Genomic DNA, 26885 nt, shown 5'->3' with positions numbered 1-26885 from the left:
GTTAAGCAAACTTTTATTGTATACTCTAGAAATGTGAACCACTGGCAAATACCCAGAATAGTTACTATGACTTTCCTGAAATAAATCTGAGTTATCTTTTATTTAGAAATACATGGTGCAACTCAATGGACATTTTTGAGTAAACATAAGTAACTAGAAAGCTTTGGAAGGCGCAAGAATGTATGTTACTCCACAACTTTTAGAGAAAAGCCAATGTTTAAGTAAATATGAGATATTGTTCTTATCCTTGGAGGACTTACAATGCAATACAAGAGGAAAAAAAAGCCACTCAGCCAAAGCAGACTATAAAGCATGTTCTACCAGAAGGAGAAAAAAAGCACCACAAGACAACAGAGGGGACGGAGATCCACTGCACCTGAGGATGAGCGAGGGCTTCGCAGAGGGAGAATCTGAGCTGTGTTAGTTGGACCCTCACCCACTCAACCAGAAGTAGACCCTAAAACAAGGATTGAGGGCAAGTAGTTCATTTGGGTGATCATCAGAGGAACAGGGTGATAATAGAGGGAGAAGGTAGACAGTAAGGGGTGTCATTATTAAGTGACCAGAACTATTAACGTTGGTTCTAAAGCTTCCACTTGGGGTAAAATTCCGGAAAACACTATAAAACACACACCCCAGAATTATTTTAACCGAGGGATAAGAGAGCTAGGAATTTATGCCCTATATTCCTTGGTTATTGGTTAAGAGCTGCCTTTGGAGGAGGAATATTCCTTTCTAGGTACATCTGGTCCACAGAAGTGTAACTTTTATTCTTAGGAGGCCAACTGAAGGAAATAGCAGAAATTGAGTTCTAAAGCAACTACCAGTGATCTTTGAAAATCCACAAATATTCATTTATTTACTCAGTGCCTCTGTTTGCCAAATACACGCACTAATGATTTAAAGTAAGCAAGTTCTGAGGTGTCATTTTCAAAGTATTGCCATCTCATTGTAAGCATTTTAAAGGTTACGTAGCATGTTTTCACAACCAAAGCAATTTAGTCTGTCTCTGTTAAATACTCCTCATAATAGGAAAGAAGGAATTTTACATTTGGCAGATATATCTAATCTATTCCAATGATTCCTGAGTAGACCTGACTTTCTAGTGTTTACCTGTAAACTCTATAAAAGAAAACACGTGGGGAGAAGAAATTAACAGCAATCTGAATTGCAAATATATAGCTATGGCCTAAAAACTGGAGCTATAAAAGTACCTCAAGCTAAACAATAACTTTTATTTATTTATTTGTATTGAATTTATTGGGTGACATCGGTTAATAAAATTGTACAGGTTTCAGGCATACAATTCTACAATACATCATCTGTATATTGTATTGTGTATTTTCCACCCTGAGGCAATAACCTTTAATACTACTTTTATTGCTTACTGGTAACCTAATCAGTTTCCACTACTAGAAAGTACCGATGTGGGTCATGCCAGCAAATGACATTCTATCATGCTATTTTATCTTTGTTTTTCTTAATATCACAATATTTTTTAATCTTCAAACTCAGAACTAATAAAAAAGGTATACCTATCAAAGAAAGATCTGATATGAAGAAATGAGCAAGTCAATTTCAATTTAGTGCTACCTCTGAGTTCCTAGGTTTTCAAAATAATAACAAGTAGATTTCAGTGGGCACGAGTCAATCATTCTCACTATGTAAATTAACCAACACAAAAAGACAACGCAGCCAAATCACAAAGTATCAGACAACGCCATAAAAACCCAATCATTTTTTATTACTAATCTGACTTCACTGCTACCCAGTTCGGAATATTCTTGAGGGGCCATAGAAAGGGCTGGGAGTAGTGAAAGCATATAGGACTAGAGTCAGAAGAACACAATTCAAGTACTTCCTTGACACCAAATTGCAAAAATATGCACTGAATGAATACATGTATAAATGTTCATAGCACTGATGTTCCAATTTAAAACTAAGATTTTGGTTATTTCTACACTTGGCCTAATTAGTACTTTGAGTTCAAAAGCCAGCTCTGGCATTTACTGCTGTTGACCCTAAAGAATATACTCCTTACATTTCCTCGACTGCAAAGTAGAATTAAGATCACCTACTTCACAGGGTTACAGTGAGAAGTAAATGAGGTAATATGCATAAAAGACTCCATACCATATCTGGCATAAAGCTCCTTTCTCCCTTTGCCCCTCTGTTCCTGCACTGATACTGTTTCTGTGTTATGCACTGTAAGTTCCCTTAGAGACAGGGACACATGTCTGTCTGTCTTATTTTTCTGAAGAGGCCCAGCACTTAGTCCAGAGCTTTACACAAAGTAGGTATTAAATTTTTAAAAAAACAAACATTTTTTAAAGTTATTTTGTTTAGATTATAGCCTTAAATGAAAATGTGGAGACATGTGCAATGTTTCTGAGCATGAAAAAGATATGGGGAATGTTTTAGAATGTTTATGGGATACATCAGTTTATGTGGTAAATGACTTTTACTCTACAGCAAAAAGGCTGAACTTTGTAATCAGACTTGCCACATACTGATAAGTGAGCACGTCCCTCAAACTAATCACGAGGGAAGTCTATTCTAATATTTTGCTTTTGCTCGGAACAATTAAAAATAACTGTCTCAAGAGTTTGCTTATGAGTCACACAGGAAAATGAGCATTATTTTATAGACAGATTTCAATAGAAAACCCCAAAGTTAATATTTAACCACTATGTCCCAACTTAATGATCTTTTGTGGCTCAAAATGACTACTGATTATTTCCCATAATCAAATAAAGTATTAAAGTACAAAGACTTCCCATTCTAATGATATACAGAAAAATATGAGACATGAATGACGTATGTTCTGAAGACAATTTCCAAAGAAATTTCCAAAGACAAAATGAGCAATAGCAACTGTCGAATAAAGACAGTCTCACAAGATGTTGATTTGGAACAGGGTGATACTTAAAACCATATTAACCATAATATTTTGTGTTTGTACATATCTGAAGCTCTACATTAACCCTATTAAATAAACACACAACACACTTAAAGTGTATAAATAAGGCCTTCCTGTGCACCTCAGTATCTGCCATCCTCCTGGGGAAATTCAGGGTCAATATGGACAAACCATCAACATTTTTACTTGCCATCCTTTCAACCATCTCCTTCCCAATGCGTTTTCTCTTCTCTCCCACGCAGTCACTCCTTCTTATAAACACAGCCTAACCTCACCATCACTCCAGACCGTTCCACATCACAGATCCCTGACGTAAACCCCCCTCTGTTCCCAGCCCCCTTTCAGCTCACTCGCTCATCTCCTCCCATTCCCAACATTCTCTAACCTAACGGGGTCTCTCGTACCTGATGTCGTGTTGCTCTTTCATATCCCAACTCACCTTCAGTTCTTCCTCCCATTTTCACTACCACCACCTGGGGTCAAGCCACCTTCAGTGCTTGACTCTCTGTTGGTCCTTCATCTCCTTCAAGTCTCTGCTCAAATGTCCCCTTGTCAATGAAATATTTTGATCATCCTATTTAAATGGGCAAATGCTATTCCCCTAGTACTTTACAAGGTAGTACTTCTCTCCTTTCCTGCCTTTTCTCCACAAAACATTTCACCATCTGACATACTACATATTTTCTTATTTGCTTATTGCCTGTGGCTTATTGTATCCTCATTAGAACATAAGCTTCATAAGGGCAGAGACTTTTGTCTGTTGCTCACTAATATATTCCCTGTGCCTAAAAGGATGTTTTGCACATAGGAAACAACCAATAATTATGTGGATTTAATAAATTCAGCTTAAATTACATGGTCCATTATTTCAACCATATTTTAGTTAGGGGATAGTGTAAAGGGCCTGAATTCCAAGTAAAGGAGTCTTAGTTGCATATTGTCAGCAAAAGGGTGGGGGCCAAAACAAAATCAGCAAAAGATTTGCTTCCTTAAGGCAGGAATACGTTATGATCAGGTTTGTTTTTTAGGGACATAATTCTATCACTGGTAGAAAGGAGATGGGAAGGGGGTGAGCCTAGAAGTGGGAGAACAGCTTGAAATTGTGTGGCTATGAAAAGAGCCTAATCTAAAGCAGTGGTAGTGGGTGGACACAAGAAACTGATTTCCGGAGATATGTCTAAAATGGAATATGAGTCCCAGTGGGAGTGGGAATGGGAAAGGGGCAGGAGTTAAGGATAAAAGTAAACATTCTATCTTGGTAGGCCAGGAGCTGGCAAACTGAGAACACAGAGAAAATTTTGGGGATGATGTTTGTGATGTGAGAAATCTGAATAACCAGCAGAGCTTTTTATAGGTAGTGGGAAATATGGCTCTATTGCTCTCCTGGTTGATCGGGGCTAGAATTATGATTTAGAAGTCATCAGCAGTATGGAAACTGAAATAAAAGAGTCAACCAGACAAACATATATTTCATGAGAATAAATGAGGATCAGTGGTGATTGTCAGGAGAGTCAGAATGTAGTATTCAGAATTAAACACAACACTGCAGATATTGTCTGTACCTACACCAAGTGCAGTGAGACATAGTCTTTGTTCCGGATACTACTGGTTCTTTTCGGTGAGTGAATCTGTGGTTATTTTTGGCAATCACATTACATTGACATTTTATACTCTGCTAAAAGTTAGCTAAAATCTGTGGATGATTTTCAATTCTATTATTATTTTGGTCTTTTCTTGGCTCTACTGGTGCAAATCATTTTACGAACCTAAGTATAGTACTTTCCAATTATGATTGCATCAGATAAGGTGCTTTTGGTGCAAGAACCAAAATACTTCATTAAAGGTAGTTTATACTAAGAGGACATTTATTTCTCTCCTGTAACTAAAAGTCCAGAGGTATGTGCCGTGAAGGTTGGTTCAGCAGATGAGCAAGGACGACGAGCCGAACTTTTCCCTTCTTTAGTTGCCAACCTCAGTGTGTCAGTGATACATTCATTCATCAAAGACAAAAGATGGTGGCAGCGGCTCCAAGAATGAAAACATCCAAAAACAGATGGGAGAAGGTTAGCATTTTGATTCAGAGGACTACTCTCTTTCCCTCTGTTGTAAATTAAAATTTAAAAAAATTTATGTACAGTGAATATAGAAATCTTCAGTGTATAGTTTAGATTTGACAAAGGCATACACCCATATAACCCACATTCCTATTGAGATATAGAACATTTTTATAACCACAGAGAGCTTCCTTGAGCACTTTCCTAGTTACTTACCACTGACACCACCCCTAACTCCACCCAGAAGCAACTACGGGTCTTCTCTCTTAAATCATTCTTGGTTTGTTTGTTTTTGTTGTTGTCAGGGATGAAAATCTTTCCCAGAGGCCCTCTGCCCCCAGCATACTTTACCTGACATCTTCTTGGCCAGATATGTGTCTCTTCTGACCTTTAAGTCAATCATCAGTGACTATACAGTGTGATTATAATACCCCCCATTTTAGACCATTTATGATTCATCCATCCCTTGGGGCTGAGGGAGGGGGCCGTCTGACCTCAGCACACAGCTTCAGGTCTAAATAAAATGGTGTTTGTTTTTCAGGCACTGGAAGAAGAGGGAAATGGTTGTAGGTGTGTGCTCTCTGGCATGTCTATTCTTCCGGCTTTATTTCACTTGCAAATATGTTCATTCAAGTCAACGACTGAAGTACTGATGACGCAAACAAAGGTAGAGACCTCCCCTGAAGTTAACCACAATCCACATTCCAATGCTCTAGTCAAAATTCTTGATCCAGGTCTAAATACAATCAAATTTATACTTGTCTGAGCCCCAAATCTCCATTTAGCCCACAAAAATATCATGAAAAACGTCATTGGACATTTTGATTCTTCCTATACTGGCGTACACAGAGGTATGCCAGTGGAAACATTTAGTACTTTTTCCCATTAAAAATACCTTTCTGCTTTTTTATACCTCAGTAGTTTTCATAAGCCTAAACTTATTCTCAGCTCAGGCATTTGTGTCTCTGTCCCTTGTGTACTTATCACTTGTTTTATGCCTGTTTCCTTTTTGCACACATTCTCCTAAAAGTTGAACTCATGAGAATGACCAGAATGAGAATTTGTTTTTTAGTTGCCCTTTCATTTTTTACCATTTTCCAATATGTTCATGATTTCACTGTGATCCTCCCAACTCCTTTTTAATTTAGCTTCCCTTGGTTTATATCTGTTTCTGTGATCTTAGGAATTTAAAAAACCTGCTTTCTAAACAATGGCAAGTTTTATATACCTAGGTGTGGCTAGCATATTTTTCATTATTAGGGGCCCTAAAATGGCATTGGCACATCTTGTTAAAATAATTTCCATAACTTCTATTTCATCCTTATTGGTTACAATTAAATCCATAAAATCGCATTCCCCTGTTGCATTATCTACCCTCTAAGAGAGATTATCAGCAAGATCAGTAAAAAAATGTATTGAATATTTTGCTTTGGCAGAATGCTTCCAGAGTATAGACATGTAGTTTCCAATCATGACATCTGTCCGCCTCTAGACCAGATGTGAAACTTGCATTAGGAGAGCAGCAGTCACATTCATCCATATAAGGTATTTGTATTTGACTCCCACAGTACTATCAGCTTATGTGTCTCATCTTGTACTCTCAAGCTGTGTTCCCCACCATGCTTAAACCTACAAGCTCAAGGATTTCCAAGCAGGGAACTCTTCCATATATCTCAACACATGTGATTTTACTTGCACAGCATATAACTCCCTGTTGACATTGTCCAGAGATTATCTATATCTCGGCAAGTTTGTCTTGCCTATCTATTTTCATTATATTTGAGGATTACTTCATTATTTTATCACCCTTAGTTAAAAGGTATGGGTGTTAAAAAGTATCAGAGATACAGCAGAAAAAAAAGTCAATCGTTTTTTAACATTTTAAAAAGAGATCCCTTGCAAAGTACTATAGGAACTGAAAGAACAAATTTACAGTAAATTTTTTCTATTTAAAAAATAATTTCAATTTTTTTTTTTTTTTGGCAGCAGAACTGATGTAAGTAGGTTGTGTGTTTTTCCTTCTTTTCTCTTTTGAATCACTGACATTTTCTCAGCTTCCATGTTACCTCCACCTTAGGTTACACTTGGTATTCTGCAAAGTATTTCATTTTATCATTTTATCTGAGCATTGTCCTTCCCTTTCTTTAAATTTCAGTTTAAAGTTCTCTTTATTAGGTTGGCAAGATTCCTGCTAAGTGCATTTCTCTCAGATGTACTCTATCCCTTACAGGGAGACTGTTATATTAACAGCATAAGCCCCAGTTAAGAAAACCTAGTTTTGGTCTTCTTTTTCTGTTTTGATAGGGCGCTACTTGATAACCATTACCTTTTATTTCTTCTTCAAAGTCATGGCTTCAACTGGAAGAAGAGATGAAAACACCCCTTCAACACCCACACCGAGTACCTCTTTATCATTCGCTGCCATATGAGTCAACAAGAGTAGAGTAGGTCTGTAAATTTAATAAGTTTCAGGAAACCTCCTGAGGGAACCTTCCATATCAGTTCCATCATGATTTACCTCAATATAAATGAGAAAGAAATACAATGCCTTCCCTCTTTTCCCTTGTCTGGAGGATTTGGTTTGGATGTTTACCCTCTGACTCTCAATTGTAAATCTTTAGAGACCTACATGCATTAGAGTTCTTTGAAATACTCTCCTTTACTTATGATAGTTACCAGTGACTACATATATGGGACTTAAAATCTGGGGTTGAACTTGAAGGTGTGCCAGAAACAAGAGAGACAAAAAGTCATAGTATTACTGTCTGAAGGAATTTTGCAACTTACTCAGTAAGCTAGCACTGCTGAACACAGGCATCAGCATGTATTGTATCCCTGCTATAAACCAGACTTCCATAAAAAGGTGGTACACCCAATCGACCCCAGTGCTGGGCTCACATAAGTGCTTTTGAGATGATTTTATAGCAGCAAGGAAATAGCAATTCACAATTATGCTTCAGTCTTAGAAGAATACATGTCAGTTAACAAACACTTGATACACAGAATAGATTTCATAAAAAAGAGTTGAGCCTGGCTGGTGTTGCTCAGTGGTTGAGCATTGACCTATGATCTAGGAGATTACGGTTTGGTCCCTGGTCAGGGCACAAGCCTGGGTTGTGGCTCAATCCCTGGTGCGGGGCGTGCAGGGGGCAGCTGATCAATGATTCTCTCTCATCACTGATATTTCTACCTCTCTCCTTCTCCCTTCCTCTCTCTGAAATCAGTAAGAATATATTTTTAAAAAAAGAGTTGAATAAACATAGGAATAATAATCTGAAGTTATATTATATGGAATTTTTATGAAAAAGAATGATTTAAATAAAATGTCTTCCATTCAAAATACAGCGATACTGAAAATTAAATACCAAACTTACTTTTACTATGATAAGCTTCGTTCGGTTTTCACGCCTCTGGTTATCATTTTCTGTGTACTCTACTTCAAACAGGGTATTGTAATTTTCTAGTATTGTAGCCATTATCTTGTTGCAGAGGTCTTGCTCTTTCATGCATTCAAGCCCAGGTGGTACACTAAAAATGGAAAAATTTGAGAGGAATTACTTTATAAAAACAAAAATGCCAGCACAGCTGACTCAGGCTTGTATTTTGACACCTCAATGATGGATCAGCCTTCTAAGGATGCTTGGGATTTTCAACAAGCTAAATGGTGACACATATGATGTTGTTGGGACATTTGTTGATTCCCAAACTCTGAATCAATAGCTTATATTGAATAAGAAATGTACCTGTTGTTCAGAAAGAAGGTGTAGTGTAGGTTAACATGGGTGTGATAATGCTTTGTATGTATTAGAAATTGCTACATGTAAGGTAACATTTATATAAAAATAAAAGCAATAAAGAACAAGTGTTATAACAAAAAGAATGGGTATTTTATCATGACAGAAATACTAGGCCGCATAAATAAGAGCAACACAATATTTGAGGATTTCTTAGATAATGCACAAAAAATACAAAAATTAACGGAAAAGATCAATACTACTGGGGAAAAATACTGATAATCGTTGAAGCTGAGTGATGGGTACATGAAAGATTTATTATACTATGCTGTCTTCTTTCGGGTATGTTTAAAAATGTCCATAATTTAAAAAAAGGTGAAAAAGCAAACCTCTGAATGAAGAAGACACCATAATATAAATAAGATAAACATCTTTTCTGTAAGATTAGTAGTTAGAATATGTAAAGAATTCCTAACAATGAGAAAGTGAATTTTTTAAAGAGACAAAAACATGAGTTAAAAAACTTATAGAAGAAAATATTTGGACAGTCAATAATCTTACGAAATGATACTTAACCTCATTGAGTTACCAGTAAAATGAGTTTAAAAAGAAACACCAAAATATCATTTAATACCCATCTGTATTAGTTTTGTGTGGCTGCTGTAACAAATTATCACAAACTTGGTGGCTTAAAACAACAGAAATTTAGTCTCTCCCAGTCTGGAGGCCAGAAGAGCAAAATCAGTATTACTGGGCAGAAATTAAAGTGTGAGCAGGGCCACACTCCCTACAGAGGCCCTAGGGGAGAATCTGTTCCCAGCTTCTGCTGGCTGGCAGCATTCCTGGCTGTGACTGAATCATCTTAATCTTCAATCAAGGCTGGCATTTCCAAATTTCTCTCTGCTCTGTCTTCACAAGGCCTTCCTCTCTGTGTATGTATCTAATCTCCCTCTACCTCCTTCTTATAAGGAGTAATTGCATTTAGTGCACACTCAGATAATCCAGGATAATCCCCTTATGTCAAGATCTCTATCTTAACTACAACTGGAAAGTTTCCTCCTCCTGCCAGATAAGGTAACATTTACAGTTTTCAAGGATTATCATTTGATATCTCTGGGGGACATTATCTACCCTATGATAACACCTTAGGCGTACATATCCTAGGGTGACTACCATGAGTCACACTCTTGTATTCAGTTGCAGGCAGAATCTGTGACTTGCTTCTGATCAAAGAATATGGCAAAGGTGATAGGAAGTCACTCCCATAATTATGTTATACCAGACTCAGTTAGCAAACTTGTGTTTGGATTCTGCTGCTGGCCTTGAAGAAATAGGATGCCATGTTCAGAATGGGCCTATGAAAGAGCCATATGGCAGGGGACTAATGTGGAGCTGAGACCTCTAGTTCACAGCCAATAAAACAACGGGGTCCTCAGTCATGCAGCTGCAAGGAAATGAGTTTTACTAACAACCCGAATGAGCTTGAAAATAGATTCTTCCCCAAATTCAAGCCTCCATATGAAAATGCAGCCCAGCTGATACTTTGCTGTCAGCATTGTGAGACCAAGAACAGAGGGCTCAGCTACGCTGTATGTGGACACCCAACACATGGAAACTGTGACAAAGCATATGTCTGTTGTTTTAAGCCACTAAGTTTGTGTTGATTTTTTCACAATAATTGAAAACTAATACAGAGTTTTGTACCTGTAAGTGGGGTGCTGCTGTTAACAAATATCTAAAGTAAAAAACAATGTGGAGGTTACTGAAAAATTGGAAATGGAATTGCCTTATGACCCAGATTCCATTTCTGGGTAAATATGTATCTGAAAAAACCCAAAACTCTAATTTGAAAGAATATATGCACCCCTATATTCATTGCAGCATTATTCACAACAGTCAAGATATGGAAGCAACTCAAGTGCCCATCAATAAATAAGTGGATAAAAAAGCTGGAGTATACATACAGAATAGGATACCACTTGGCTATTAAAAAGAATGAAATCTTACCATTACTGAGAGCATGCATGGAACGACGCGAGCATTATGCTAAGCGAAACAAGTCAAATTCAAGAAAGACAAATATCATATGATTTCACTTATATGTGGAATCTAAAGATCAAAATAAACAAATAAACAAAATAGAAACAGACTCATATATAGAGAAAAGAACACACTGACAGTTGTCAGAGGGGAGGGGACGTTTGGGAGTTGGTGAAAAAGGTGAAGGGATGAAGAAGTACAAATTGGCAGTTAGAGAATAGTCACAGAGATGTAGATTACAGCATGGGAAATATAGTTAATAATATCATGATAACTATGTATGGAGCCAGGTAGATACTTGAAAGACTGAGGAGACCACTCTGTAAAGTATATGATTTTCTAACCACTATGCTGTACATCTGAAACTAATGCAGAATAATATTGAATGTAAACTGTAATTGAAAAAAAAAGCTTATTATTAATTTTAAATTTACTAATTTTTAAAAAAAACCAATGTGGCAAAAACAAATTAAAAAAAGGAGAGGATTCTTGGAAGGTGGTGGAGTAGGAAGCACCAGAAATCTGTCCCCCCACCTAACCAATAATTGCACTAGCAGAATCTGATGAAACTATTTTGGAATTCTAGAGCTTATTGAAGGCTTACAAATCCTAGGGAAAGACTTGGATGATAAATTGTGGTTAAATTTGGTCAATTTCAGCATTTAGCCCAGTAACAACCACTAATCGTCCTGGTCACAGCCATGTGGCAGGAAACTGAGCCTATGTTCCTAGAATAGCCTGCACATAGCTTGCAGGAGCCAGGATAGGTAAAAGGGACCCTGTACTCCAAATATCAGGGTTCTACGCTCTGAATGCTGCTTCTGAGGTGCAAAGAGGTGAGCAGTTATTGTTGCACCTCCCTCCCTTGTTGCAAGCTCTTAGCTGAGGTGACTTCTAGGGTATTTAGAGGGCCAGCACCTTTAATTACGCCCCCCGCCCCCCCCAACTTGACTTTTCCCCTTTTGGGAGCCAGGCATTAAACACTAGGACATTTAAAAACAATTGCATAATGAGGGAAATTATAAAGTAATTGTGCATGCCCACAGAAAGGCTTAAGAAAGACCTAAAAAGACCTTCAGTTTACACCTCAGGCTGATCTTGGCATAAAGATGTCTACAACAATTGAAAAACAAAAACAAAAGCAATCAACAAAAATAAAAACAGCAAACCCTGGTGGAAAAGGAGAGTCTGATTTCCAGAGTTACCACATTATTAGATTCAAATGTCCACTGAACAACAAAAAAGATCACACAGCATACAAAGAAACAGGAAAGAATGGTTTATTCCAGGGAAAAAAACATATTGACAGAAACTGGACCTGAAAAAGATCTTTTGGCCTATATACTAGATAAAGATGTTAAGACAACTGTCTTAAAGATGCCCAAAAAAGCTAAAGGAAAATGAGGAAAAAGTTAAGAAAATAATGTGTGAACAAAATGTAGATATCAATAAAGAGAAAAAATACAAAAAGAAGCTGAAAGAAATTCTGGAGATGAAAAGTACAATAACTGCAAAGAAAAATTCATTAGACAGATTCAAAGACATATTTAAGCAGGCAGAGGAAAGAATCAGTGAACATGAATATAGGACAATGGAAATTATTGAGTCTGAGGAACAGGAAGAAGAAAGATTAAGAAAAGAAAACAGAGCCTAATGGACTTGTGGGACACTAGTAAGTGGACCAACATACACATTATGGAGTCCCAGAAGAAGAGAGAAAGAGGCAGAGAGAATATTTAAAGGAATAATGGCTAAAAACTTCATGAAGATATGAATATAAATATCAAAGAAGCTCAGAAGACCCCAAGAGACCCTCTATAATTAAACTTTCAAAAGTCAAAGAGAGAATCTTGAAAGCAGTAAGAAATCACATTATGAACATAGTTCTCATCAGAAACTTTGGATGTCAGAAAACTGATATATTAAAAATGCTAAAAAATGAAAACCTGTCAACTAGAATTGTGTATCTAGCAAAAAATATCCTTCCAAAGTGAGAGAGAAATTAAGATATTCCCAGATAAACAAAAGCTCAGGGAGTTAGTTACCCCTAGATCTGGCCTGCAAGAAATATTCAAGAAAGTATCTCACAGTGAAATGTAGGAACAGTAACTTGAAGTCTTATGGAGAATGAAAAATGTCAATAATGGTAAATATATGGGCAAATACAAAAGCTAGTATTGTTGTAACAGTGGTTTGTAACTGCACTTTTTGTTTCCTCTATGATTTAAGAAACTACTACATTTAAGGTACAAAATTAATTAGTGTAAAAGCCAGTAATACTGTAACTTTGGTTTGTAACTCCAAATCTTGTTTTCTACATAATTTAAAAGACAGTGCATTTAAAAGCATTATTAGTAACCTCAATAGCAAAAGTAGACAATGACACTAGAAGAAAAGAAAACTACAGGCCAATGTCCCTAATAACAGATGAAAAAATCCTCAACAAAACATTAACAAGCTGAATTCAACAACACATTAAAAGGATCATACATTATGATCAAATGGAATTCATTCTAGGAATACAAAGATGGTTCAATATCTGCAAATCAATCAGCGTGATATACCACATTAACAAAATGAAAGATAAAACTCATATGATCCTCTCAACAGATGCAGAAAAAACATTTGACAAAACATCCACTTAAGATAAAAATTCTCAACAAATGGGTATAGAGGGAACATACCTCAACATAATAAAGGTCACATATGACAAGCCCACAGCTGATATCATACACAACAGTAAGAAGCCGAAAGCTCTTCCTCTAAGATTAGGAACAAGAGAAGGATGCCCAATCTGACCACTTCTATTCAACACTGTATTGGAAGTCCTAGCCATGATTAGGCAAGAAAAATAAAAAGCATCTAAATTAGAAAGAAAGAAGTAAAACTGTCATTATTTGCAAATATGATGTTATAGTTAAAAACCCTACATGTTCTTAAGACACATTAACATCTTACATTTACATCATGCCAAAAGTCTGCTGTGCTATTTACTGTAAATTTTTTAGTGTTGTGAAAATTTGGATGTAACCTTGAATATGTATCATACTCAGGGGTCATGTGTCAAGTATGCCAGGTGGGACAATGGTGAAGACTACTGCTCTAGTCTGCGCATTCTCTATGAGGCAATACTGCACCCGATGAAGGCAAATTGGTTCTTAAATGGGGGCACTTACTCTTTTTATATATAAAGTACAGATACATACAATACACACAGATATGTAGTATATCTATGGTGTTAAAATTTATTTGCAGAGGGGAGTGATTAGGAAACAATCTAAAAGGCTGCTTAGGGATATAATAATGAAAAAAATATAGAGTGGCTTGGTTGAGCATTGTCCTGTGCGTTGAAAGGTTGCTGGTTCAATTCCTGGTCAAGGCACATACCTGGGTTGTGGGTTAGGTCCCTGGTCAGGACACATAAGGAAGGCAACTGATCAGTTTCTCTCTTTCTCCCTTCCTCTCTCTAAGCATGTCCTCTGGTGATTAAAAAAAAAAAAAAAAAAATTGAGAAACACTGCTCTAGTCCCTCCTCCAGTATGTCTTTGTGAGAGTTAAGTACTTGCTCCTAATCTAGGATCCATTTGGAGGTGAATGAACAATGCAGAGAAGAGTGGAGCTCTTGGAGCAAGGGGCTAGATGGAAGGGTCAAGGACGTGTTGAGGATTCTGAGTAGAAAATGAGGGTTCAGGTCCTGGTTCCACTATTTATATAGTGTAGCTTTTGGAAAGTTGCTTAACTGAACCCTCGTTTCTTCATTTGTAAAATAGATCTGCTGTTAATATTAATGTTGTAGGGATCTTGTGACAATTAAAATTTTAAAAACTATGTGAAAAATATTTTGCAAAACTACGGGGTTAGAAAACAGTGGTTACTAGGGGCTGAAGTAAGGGAAAGGGTTTACTAGAAGGGACATGAGGAAACTGTGTGGAATGATAAAAATGGTGAAAATCTTAATTGTGGCTGTGGTGATATGACTATATGACTTCATCAAAACTCAGAACATACACTAAAATAGGTGCAATTTTCACTATGTAAGTTACACCTCAAGAAACACAACTTTAAAAAAAAGTGCCTTAACTTTAAATAATCATACCAAAGCTTTTTATTATGCAGAGTAAGACCCTAGCTTTTAACAATAACAATATTGGTTTACTCTGAACTTGTAATTGGCTAAAATTCTCTAGTTATTTTCATAGAAGTTGCTATTAAATTAGGTCTTTCTAGTCTTGATCTCTCTTGAGAATCAAAGTTCATGACTAAATATTAATTCACTGTAAATATCAATTTGCTAAGTTTTCCGCCATTTTCCCACCTATGATGCAAGAAAAAAGATATAACTAACATTTTTGTAGTCTTCAATATTTTATTTATAACCTTGCTATTCAACATATTATTCTTCTCAGCTTCATTTCATTGACTACTTTTATATGCATAAAGTCTTCTATGTCTTAATCTAAGCCATTAATAAAAGGCTTAAGTAGGTAAAGAGTGATGAGATAATTAATTTGTAACCTCTCTTTCTGTCATTATTTGATTCATCAGTACCATTAGAATATGACTGTTCACCCAGGACTGAATGTACCTAATTGCATTATCACTAGATCACATTGCCCAATCTTGTCCACATTCATTGCAAGCAAATATTATGTCCTTAACCACTTATTATTTTGTAATTAAAAAATGCTGACATACTGAAACATTCTCCCTTAGGTAGTTCTTTCCAAATTAAAAAAAAAAAAAATCTATTATCGAAAGCAATCACTGAAGTTCAGACTTAATAACCATTTTAAAAGGTAAAAGTTTCCAAATGTATACTGTCCTATCTATGAGTCTATTGTGATTGACCTATATTCATTTATATGTTATAAATATTAATTTAGTATTAATGAAAAGCTAGAAGATTTTTTTAGAAGGATAACATTCAATAATAAAGCTCCTAATGTTTCTTGGAATTAAGGTGGGGCAGTGGGAACAAAAATGTTCAGAATTGTTTATGTACCTTGCTCCACCATAGGCAATGTTTTCCTTCTTAAGAACTACCGATGGTGGTGTTTCCAGGTATTCAATTTATATTATGTATGTCAGGTTTCATTTTTCCTCCTCACACTGCAGATTTTATAACTAGTGCCACTTATTAATCCAATAGAAGATAAAATCTCCTAGCCCTGGCTGGTGTGGCTCAGTTGGGTGAGCACTGTCATGTGCACCAAAAGGTTGCCAGTTTGATTCCTGGTAGGGGACATGCCCAGATTATGGGCTTGATCCCGGTAAAGGGCGTGCAAAAAAGGCAGCCAATGAATGTTTTTCTCTCACACATTGACGTCTCTCTCTCTCTCCCTCTCCCTTCCTCTCTAAAAGTCAGTAAAATTCTTAAAAAAAAAAAAAGATAAAACTTCCTAAATGAAAGTTCTAGACTACTACATGAACAATTACCCAACCATGCCTATATAATAATTAAGATTCTGGATAAACTGAAAAACTACATAATTTAGATATTTTTCAAATACCCAGATGTTTGACATCTAGGTACCAATCAATTGGGTAGATAAATAACTATTTAAAATTTCATACTGGATAAATATGTTTCAACCTATTTTAGAGACATGGTTTCAACCAAAATAGTAAAAAATAACTGATTATTATTCTTAACAATAGTTATCAAACCTATAATGATAGAAATTGGATATAAATTAATTGATATACTTAAGAACAAGAAGACTGGGATATCTTTACTAAAATTTTCTGAACAAGCAATTGTATGATAAAGAATTTTCTAAAGGAGAACTAATCAGTTCATGGCCTGTGAAAATGGAAATACAAGAGGAAGAATTCAGCATTTGCACAATTGTCTGGAAGGAAAAGAAAAGATGTGGGGAAAACCCTGGGAATCAGAGAGTCCCCAAGGTCAGGGATTTAACTGCAATCTAAGTAAAAAGTGGGCTGTTGGAGGAAGGCTCCAGAATGGTGGGAGCAAGGAGTTACTGGGTGTGTCACTGAGGAGTTCTTGCTATTCGAGTGAGTATGTGTGTGTGTACATACTTATATATGTGTACATATGTATCAATCATAAAAGAGTTGGCTAATAAATTATGTAGATTTTGAATTTATGACATAATTAGAAGTCAGTGAAATATTTATGAGATATGCACCGTTCACTCAGAGTAGCTATCAACCTTTCTGGCCACTGAAATGTGAGTGGATAATATTCTAAAACTAAAAAGAACCTAATTCGAAAATTTATATGGAACCAAATAAGACCCTGAATAGCCACAGCAATCTTGAGAAGGAAGAACAAAGTTGGTGGGATCACAATACCAGGTATCAAGTTATACTACAAAGCCACTGTAATCAAAACAGCCTGGTACTGGCACAAGAACAGACATAGAGATCAGTGGAACAGAACAGAGAACCCAGAAATTGACCCATGTCACTACGCTAGATTAATATTTGACAAAGGAGGCAAGAATCTACAATGGAGTAAAGACAGTCTCTTCAATAAATGGTGTTGGGAAAATTGGACAGGTACATGCAAAAACATGAAACTAGACCACCAACTTGCACCATACACAAAAGTAAATTCAAAATGGATAAAAGACTTAAATGTAAGACATGAAACCATAACAATTCCTAGAAGAAAACGTAGGCAGCAAAATCTCAGACATCTCTCATAGCAATATGTTTGCTGATACATCTCCTAGGGTAAGAGAAACAAAGGAGAAAATAAACAAATGGGACTGCATCAAAATAAAAAGCTTCTGCACAGCAAAATAAACCATCAATAAAAAGAACCTAAATGTTCATCAAGAGGGAATTAAATAAATTATAAAACATAAAGGAATACTGTAATAACTTACAACAGCTGTGTACACATAAATATTTGCTGACATAGAAAGATGTTCATGGCAAGTTATTTAAATGATAAGTAACAGAATAGCAAGTATGAATATTTCTTTTGTGTAAAATGCATTAAATGTCTGTGTAGAGATTTCTAAAAGATGATTCAGAAAAATGTGAATAGCAAGGGTCACTGGGTAATTTTCATTTTTTAATTCTGCCCTTTTTGGTATTATTTCAGTTACTTACAAGGAACAAGTGCTTATTACTAATGGAACTAATAACATCACTTGGAAATTTTAAAAAGTGATGAAAGTATATGCTTCTATGAAGCTTAACAATCTGATAACAGTACCATTACCTCACCCAGACCAAACAAACAACTTTTAATAAGATGTTAACTTGTTCTACAGCAACAGGTTGGCCACCCAGAGAGAGATTACTAATACACTAACAATTTCATTTAAACCTTTTTAGTAGAGATGAGATAATTTCACCTCAGCGTTACCTCTAGCAAAACAATTTTCATTAGAAAAAAGGCATTACTAAACAAACTATATACTTTACATAAATACTTTTTATGAAAAGTGAACAAAACTATACTATGTGAAAGACAAGAAAGCCTCTTCTACCTGTGAGTAGTAAGTGCCATTCTTACATGTGACTCTTTTGGACAAAATTTGAACTGTATACTCTTAAATCAACTAAGTTAAGATCAGTTCCCTGATAGCACTGAAAATTAATTTTACACCAAAATTTTGTTACATATATGGTTAATCTTAATAACATATGTCTCTACTGAATCAATAATGCTGATGAGTGAGTGTATTCTTTCTACCTCTATAGAATGCTTGCAATTTCCCTTGAATAATAAGACAAGGGTCTCCTTTCAAACATTTTTTTAAACACATATTTTATAGCCCCTTATTTATATGTTTAAGGGACCAGACAGACAGTCTTAGTTGGTGCTAAAACTTATAAATATGGTAAGATGCTTACCATGTTAGCATTTGAAACATACCATACTAACATCAAGGTTATTTCGAGCTTGCAGACGTCCACATTTACTTAATAGGTACAAGTGGTAAATGAGTCATCTGATGGGCGAGCCAATGAATAAATGAATACTTAGTGTAAACTGGTGTACAGTACACTCCTCAGGCAGGTCCCATTGAAGAACATCAATGAAAAAGCAGCTGTAAACAACACCCTATGTGCCAGAAAACTCAATAGGTTTGACTTCCATTCAACACAAATAAAAACTTCCTGAACAGTCAATAAGAAATTAAAGTAGTTGCAATCTGCCTACTTCGGTTAGGCAAAAGGGTAGAGTGGATCTGTATATCTTTCATATGACTGAGAACCACCAGAGGAGTTAATTTAATGAATATGCAAACAGTCCATGATCCAACAAATATTTACTAAGCACTTCTTTGCTGGTGGGAAGTGCTTCAGACAACACCAAGACGAGTGGAGGAGAGCCCCTGCCCTAAAGGAATTTATATAATGGGGTAAGGGGTAAGAAAATGATATATCATAATTAATAGAATATTCCATAAGAAAGGTAGAAACTAGTTCAAGGTAAGTCACAAGAGGTAAGAATTGTGTATTTTGGGGGGCTTGTCTGTCTGATTGGGGGTTAAAAAGTATTATTGTTATTAGGAAAGGTCTCCTACAGGGGAAGGTATTTCATACAGGACTTAAAGACTAGGTAACATAGTTAATACAATCACATTCTTCTGGAATCTCGTTACAGAGAACACCAACCAGTAGCACAGTGAATCATGAAACTAACATGCGTTCTGCTCTTTCAACTAAATTTCTCACAGAATATCCGTGTCACAGATGTGTTTGCATGCTGCCATTAGCGGTCCCACAGCCTCTTCTGACGTAATGGGAAAAGTCACACAGCTCAACACTGCATCCTTTCCGTCTTTTCCTTTTATAATAAAACAGGCACACTAGGGTATTTTAGATTTTGCCTGAGAGTAAATGCTACAACTTAAGCAGCTGTAACATTCCAGGTCTCCCATGTGATGAGCATTAGGTCATTTCTTGCCTTCAGTGGAGTAAGACAGTATAGGGACTTGGACCTGGGAATGGCAAAATACTGAGTGGCCAGGACGTCAAGTTAAGACCAGGCAGAACATCAGATAATCTGACCGCAAGAAATGTCACCACTCCTCTGCTCCCTGCTCAGAGAAGAAAAAAGAAATGCAGCCTTTTATCTCCCTACTGACTGCTTATTTTTCCTACCCTGACACGGACAATTCCATAAGCCCGCTTTTTTCAAAAAGCCCCGCTTTGGTCCTAGCTTATAAAAAGCAGCGAAGCAGAGCTGGCCCCAGCAGGTTCACAGACCTTCCTGTCCTCTGTGCTGCCTCCTTTGTGCTCAAGCATAAGCTTAGTAAAACCTGCCTGCAAATTTCTCTGGGGTTTCCTGTTGATTTCTATCTTGGGGAACCCAAGAACCCCAATGCTGGTAACAGGAATAACAGTGCCTTTCACTGAGAGAGAAACAGGAAAAGGAAAGACATCTGTGGGTTATGCATGAACTACAAGGTGATCCAAATAGACTCTGGATTTGCTTCTAACCCATGAATGTTCCTCCTCTATCAACAATATACAGTAAATTTCTCTCTCAAACAAAATGTCCCTCTCTACGTTATTAAGGGCAGAACAGAAAGTAAACAGCAATCCATTTAGAGCATTATGAAGGAAGAAAAAAATGTTCAAATTTTGTCGCTACTTGAAACACTGAAAAGAAAGTTAAATACAGGCAAAACTAAAGACCTTTATGCAAAAATGGTGGTAAAAAACACATAACATAAAATTTACCATGTTGACCATTTTTAAGAGTAGTGTTCTCAGTAGTGTTAAGCATATTCATGTTGTGAAACATTTCTTAGGAATATTTCCATTTTGAAAAACTTAAATTCTACAGCCTTTTCCTCTTTTCCCCTCACTGTTCAGTCCTGGCAACCACCATTCTACCGTTTGTTTTTAAGAATTTGAATAGATACCTCATATAAGGAGAATCGTACAGTATTTGTCTTTTTGCGACTAGCTTATTTCACTTAGCGTAACGTCCTCCAGGTCCACCCATGTTGTAGCTTGTGTCAGGATTTCCTTCCTTTTTAAGACTGAATAATATGCCCTTCTATGTATATGCCACACTTTGTTAATCCAATCATTCATGGATGGACATATGGGTTATTTCTACTTCTTGGTTGTTGTGAATAATACTATGAACATGGGTGTACAAATATCTTCTTGAGACCCTGCTTTCAGTTCTTTTAAATATCCAGCAGTAGTGTTGCTAGATCACATAGTAATTCAATTTTTAATTTTTGAGAAACGGTGTGAAGACATTTTTGTGTACTTTTTGACTACTAATGTAGTTTCCAAACCCTTCTCTCTAGAGACTGGACTAGACCTAAATATGCCCAACAGAAAGCTATTTATTTTATTTTTTCATCTCATTTATTATCTACTGTATTCCATTACAATATTCATTATTTTTAGTTCATCCTGATTGTTATTCTTTGTTAAAAGGAATAATATTAGTGCTACCAAAAAACTACAATAAAAAAATTCTTATAAAGTTAATAAAATATGTCAAATTGAATTAAAAACCACTAGTCTAGCCCAAATACAAGCAAAACCAAATAATCCAGTCACTAAAGTAGAATCTGAAAAGTTACTATCCTTTCTCTTTAGTATTCTCCAACTGAGCCCCTTGATTTTTACTCCAGGGCCCTTATCTTTTATAAGTATGGAGTAGAAGACAAGGTCCAGACTCTGAGCCTTGTGTTCAGGTTCAAACCTTGGCTTTTTATATGTATTATGAACTGCATGACATTGTGTTAAGTAACTTAACTCACGTGTCTGTTTCTCCATTTATAAGTTTAGGATAAAATTACCTAACTTAGAGGCTGCTGTCAGGATTAAATGAGTTAATATATGTAATTTGTTAGAACAGTGTAACACCTAATAAACACTTACCTGTGATTATTACTATAATTATTATTACCTATTTGTATAATGTATTTGTCTATCTCCTTTCACAAAAACATAAGCTCACTGAAGGCAAGGAGCAACGTGTTTATCTACTCTGGTTTATCTGCTGTGTATGTGGCACACAGTACGGTGACAGTGACACTGAATAATCTCATTCCCTTCCAAAACTGTATTCTTCAGTAATTTGTTTTTTGGGAGCTTCCTACAACACATTTCGTATGCGATCATCTCTGTGGGATGTCTAAGTGGTGTGTCTCATCATAGAAATGAAAAACATTTTCATCTCACTTGAAATATGACAAAGAACACTGGGAAGAAAAATCAGTGGGACAAGCATTGTACCATAATTTTAGGGAAAAAAAAATAAACCAAACTCCAATTAACAGTCAGTTATTCCCACTATGGGCAGGAGGTGAGCAATTGGGGAGAAAGGGAAGAAAAATTCTTTTGGAGACTGTATATCAGTTGATACTAGTTGTTGCCATTTTTATGCATGTTTTTTTCTGGCATCCTGTCCCTAAACAGTGCCTAGGGCTGCCAGGGGACTGGCCAAGTGACAAAGGCCACATGGTGTGTTTACTTTTCACAATTACAGTGCACTGTGTACTTACTTCTCCTGTTCATTCCTTCTCACAGAGGACCTGCCATACGCCCGTGCTTATTATGGGTTTGTTGACTCCAAGTGGGAGGCTGTCTGTGTGCAATGGCCAAGGAGGGCAGATAATATAAACTGACTATTTGCATTATCTTTGACACAATGCACATACAGAACATACCTTTCTAAAGTTTCAACTCTGCACCACTTATGTTCTGAACATAATATGGGGAGTGGGGGCCGGCAACCATTGTTTCCCATCATAGTAAAACTGCTAGAATCACTAGCAAGGTAAACTAGGTTCTTTAAAAAAAGCTCTTGGCCCTGACCTGGAATCAAACTTTGATAAAGTAAGGATACAGTAATTACTTACTCCACAATGAAACATGTTTTGAATTTAGAACACTTGGCAGTTGTTCTCAACTGTTGTTTTTCCTGTCCTATCTGCAAGGGGATACATACACTGTTCTTTCTTAATGGCAAGGCAATCACTGACTTAATTTCCAAAACTTATTTTTGAGATTTCTAAACTTTCTTCCACTTTGTTTTTCATCACATTTCTTATTCCATGTTCCTGCCCTTTTCACCTTACCATAAGGTGTATTTAACATAATGGGTATTTAAACTCCAGGATATAAGAGCTAAATAATTGCCTTAAGTTTCCTCCCACAAAGAATCAAGCAGCATTTATTTTACTTCTGCATCCTCAAACTATATTTATTCAACAGAAATCCCTATAACACTACTAATGGCTTTGGGGACACATAAAGTAGATCCAGCCTCTTCCATCAATGGAGTATACATTTTAACTAAGGGGACATGAAATATTTGTGAGGAAATGAAGTAATAATGTCATCAATATAAGAGGTTCCAAGGAAGTCATGTAGCTATATGCTAAAAGTTACCAGTGACAGTAGTAACGAACATTTAAACACACATCATTTTCACATTGGCCCATCAGATTTTTATCCTTACAAGTCTCTGTGGTTATTTTCACAATTTCTATGTTAAATACAGGAAATTGTGGATCAGAAAAGTTACATGACTTATCCAGGTGGTATAGTTTTTCAGTGGCAAAGATAGGCCTGCACCTCTGGCCTGAATTGCAGGCTCTAGATGGCTTTCTAGCACAGGATGGAGAGCTCATGGGGAGGGGTGGCCAGGAGAGGCTTCCTGGAGGATGCTGGGAAACTACCTGGCTACCAGTCAGACCCAAAGGATGGTTCAGGTAGAGCGCAGAATGGGAAAAAAGGGCACCTCTGATTAGAAGGAAGGTGTGAATAGTGCAAGTGGGAACATAACGGGACACTTTACATTGACTTGGGGTTCAAGGCAGGAACAGAGGGACACAAAGTAGGGTAAAGACAAACCTGTAGGGTGAAAGTCTTCCCTGCAAGAGTTGAATTCTTTCCTAGGCCATATCAGGCTTTACATAGGGAAAAGCCAAAGACTGCATTTTAGGTGGATTAATATTGGTGTTGGATAGACAGAAAGGGTTGCAATAGAACAGAAGGAACGCTGGTTATGGAATCAAAGACCTTGCGCCAGACCTCTGTTCTACTACTTATTAGTTGTGCCACTTGGGCACATCATAACCCTTCATTGCTACCGCCTCACCAGAAGAGGGAAAGGGAGGTTTTTCAAAAGAATCAAACTGAAAAGCACACATGAAAGCACTTTCAAAATTAGAACAGTACACAAATGCAATGTACTCTGTCACGTGTTACTATGGCTTAGAGAGAGAAGAGCCTTAAGGCAAAGACTTCAATTGGTAACTTACTGTAATAATTTAAAGAAGAAGACAGCCTGGGGTGGGTGAGGGTAGGAAAAACGTCAGAACTTTAAAGACATGATAGAGCAGGAGTCCACAGAACCAGACACTGATCTTTATTGTGAGAACTGCTGAGAGAGGAGGGTATCGATTCTGCCCAAACAGAACAGAAACAGGAGAGTCTATGGGAGGTGGGCAGGGAGGGTGAGGGGGACAAGTCAGATTTTTGGACAAGTAAAAGTGACCACTAGGCACATAAAAAAATAGAACAAGAGAGAGAGGGTGGTGCTAGTGATAGAGAGTTGAGGCCTAGACCTTCCTCTCTACCCCATTTCACTCTCTCCCTCAGGGATCTCTTCCACAGGATTCCAAGAGCTCAGAACATTTCTGAATCTGTTCGGCACACTACCTCCACCACTATCACTCTAGGCCACACCAGCACCCCCCATACCAGGATCACCCCAGTAGCAGAACCACTGCCCTCCACACATCTCCCGCTCTAGCCAATTGTGATCTTTTAAAAATGTGAATTGGACAGTGCCACTCCCCTGCTTAAAACCTCCCAGCGACTTTCCACTTTGCTGAGAACTAAGTCTAAGCTTTTCACCCTAGTCCACAAAGCTCTACACAGTCTGGCCCAGCTTCCTTTTACATCATCACTTCCTACCATTTTCCAGAAACACAGGCCTATTCTGTTTCTGGAACATGCCTCATCTTTGAGCCTTTGCGTGTGGTGTTTCCTCTACCTGGAAAAAATAAAATAAAAGGTAACACTAAGTGTTTACTATGTACAAGTGCTTTACATGTCTTAACTTACTTAAGCCTCTCATCTCTGTAAGGTAAAGACTACTACTAAGCCCATTTTACAGAAGAGGAAGTGAGCCTCAAGGTTAAGGAAACTGTCCAGGGCATCACAGTTAGTAAGTGGCAGAGCTTGAATCTCAATCCAGTCAGTCAGGCACCAGAGTCTATGCCCTGAAGCATTTTCTAACCTAGCTCATGCTTCTGCTCTTTACTGGGCTGACTCCTTATACTTGAGATCTCAAAGTCATTGTCACCTCTACCGAAATGCCATCTCTGACTTCCTAATGAAAAGTGGTTATTTAGTCACTTGCTATTATATCACCCTATCTCAAGCTATAAAACGGTGCCTGTCACAGGGCAAGCAATTAATAAATATTTGTGGAATGCATGAGGATTAAGAAAAGTTTGTTATAATTACTATAATTTTGGGGCTGTAAGGAACCTTCAAAATACTGTATTTCAACTTCATTTATATCTGAGGAGACCTGGTCAAGAGACATAGTGAAGTAACTGAAGGAACTAGCCAGGCAGTGGGAAAGCAAGGATGTAAAGCCAGTGCTTCTAACAACCAGTTCTCTATTTGTTAACCTTATTTTTCTTCCAACTTTGTGGGACTTTGATATTTGATAGTGTGTTTTCAATCAAATTTTGATGACAGAAGACACATTTTTGCTTAATTGAGGGAAAGATTGTTAAGCTAAAACCCATAGATACAGAAAAATGCTCATTTTAAGTGTAGGTTTATGTGTTTGAGTGGGTGGAACTGATAATATAAATGACTAAAAGGCTAAAATGGATAAGAAATTCACTAGTATTCTGCTCCTCTTTAAGGTCATTTTCAAAAAGAAAGGTTGCTAAGTTGCCACAATAATAACCCTTTGTTTCTCTACTTTAATATTAATTTAACTTAAAATAAATGACAGTCTTTAAACTCCTAGTTTACCCAACTTCCCCATCATCTAGATTGTATAGCTAAGCAAAACCCAAGAAACATTGTCTACCAGGCTTTGCACATCCAAGATTATCAGTACAGTCTTCTACCTTAATCTGACCCCACCATGCCTCACGGTGCACATGAACTCTCCTAATAAGGAAACCATTGCTGTCTTTCATTTCTTTGGGCAAAGTTGTGTTTATATAGAAAGAACTAGGATATGCACCTGACTGATCCCACAGCATAAAGGGGTGAAGTCATCACAGAGCTGAAGATGAACTACTATCTAACTAGGCCACCTTGGTTTCTCTAAGATAATTTTATTTGGAATAGAGCCACTTTATCCATTAAATGGATGAAGGATAGGCTAGGGCTGATGAATTTTCATGAGATAATGAAAATGTTTGAGATCTCAGGATTCCAAAATACAAAAAAACAACCCACAACAACCAACCCGAAACACTGCAAAATTAAATGTTTAAACATATAATATCAGTTATTCAATTACAACTCAACAGAAATCAATTTTAAAAATAAGTTATAATTAGTGTAGATTGTGGGTGTATTTTCACGTTCGCTGTGATGAGGTATGAGACAGCCAAAAGCAAGATAACTTAAGACCTTGGAAAGTCTTTGGGAATATGAAAAATGGTCTAGAAAAGCAATACACTGAAACAAATGCAAAGAATATTTGTCATTTCTGTTTAAAAGTACATCTGTCAACCAGATTAATCTATGCTCATGGAAATTACATTGTTTTATATTAGGAATGAATATCATATATTATATCTAGGAAATAGTGCCTAACCTTATAAATGTCCCTGAACTTCTCTCTGTCTTCAAGACATAGACTTATTTCTTATTGTAAGGGAAAATTTGTTGTTGCAATATTGTCACTGACCTGAAGCCCCATGACTGGTAAATTTACAAACTACAGAGTATCTGCTAGAAAATCACTAAACTCTAATGATATATAATATTAGTAGGTTCCAGGAACTATTCTCAGCTTCACATATATAAATATATACTCATATATACACTTATTTACATATATGTTCATATATATTAACAATCATTATATAAGATAGATACTATTGTTATTCCTTTTTATATAAAAATAAATGAGAGGTTAAATAAGCTGCCCAGGACCTCACTCTTAGAAAGTAAAGGAGCCAC

General features: G+C 36.6%; 1 protein-coding gene across 1 annotated transcript in view; it reads right to left on the bottom strand.

The window, feature by feature from the left end:
• Positions 1-26885, bottom strand: part of FAM13A (family with sequence similarity 13 member A) — a 243773-nt gene that overhangs the window by 158284 nt on the left and 58604 nt on the right. The window contains exon 5 of the mRNA XM_016203224.2: positions 8349-8502. Within this exon, the coding sequence (XP_016058710.2) occupies positions 8349-8502 (154 nt within the window). The remainder of the gene's footprint in view (positions 1-8348; positions 8503-26885) is intronic.

Source organism: Miniopterus natalensis, chromosome 1, assembly GCF_054644295.1.
Source record: "Miniopterus natalensis isolate mMinNat1 chromosome 1, mMinNat1.hap1, whole genome shotgun sequence".
Taxonomy (NCBI): domain Eukaryota; kingdom Metazoa; phylum Chordata; class Mammalia; order Chiroptera; family Miniopteridae; genus Miniopterus; species Miniopterus natalensis.
The sequence above is the reverse complement of the archived record's forward strand: the minus strand, read 5'-3'. Positions and strand labels throughout refer to the sequence as shown.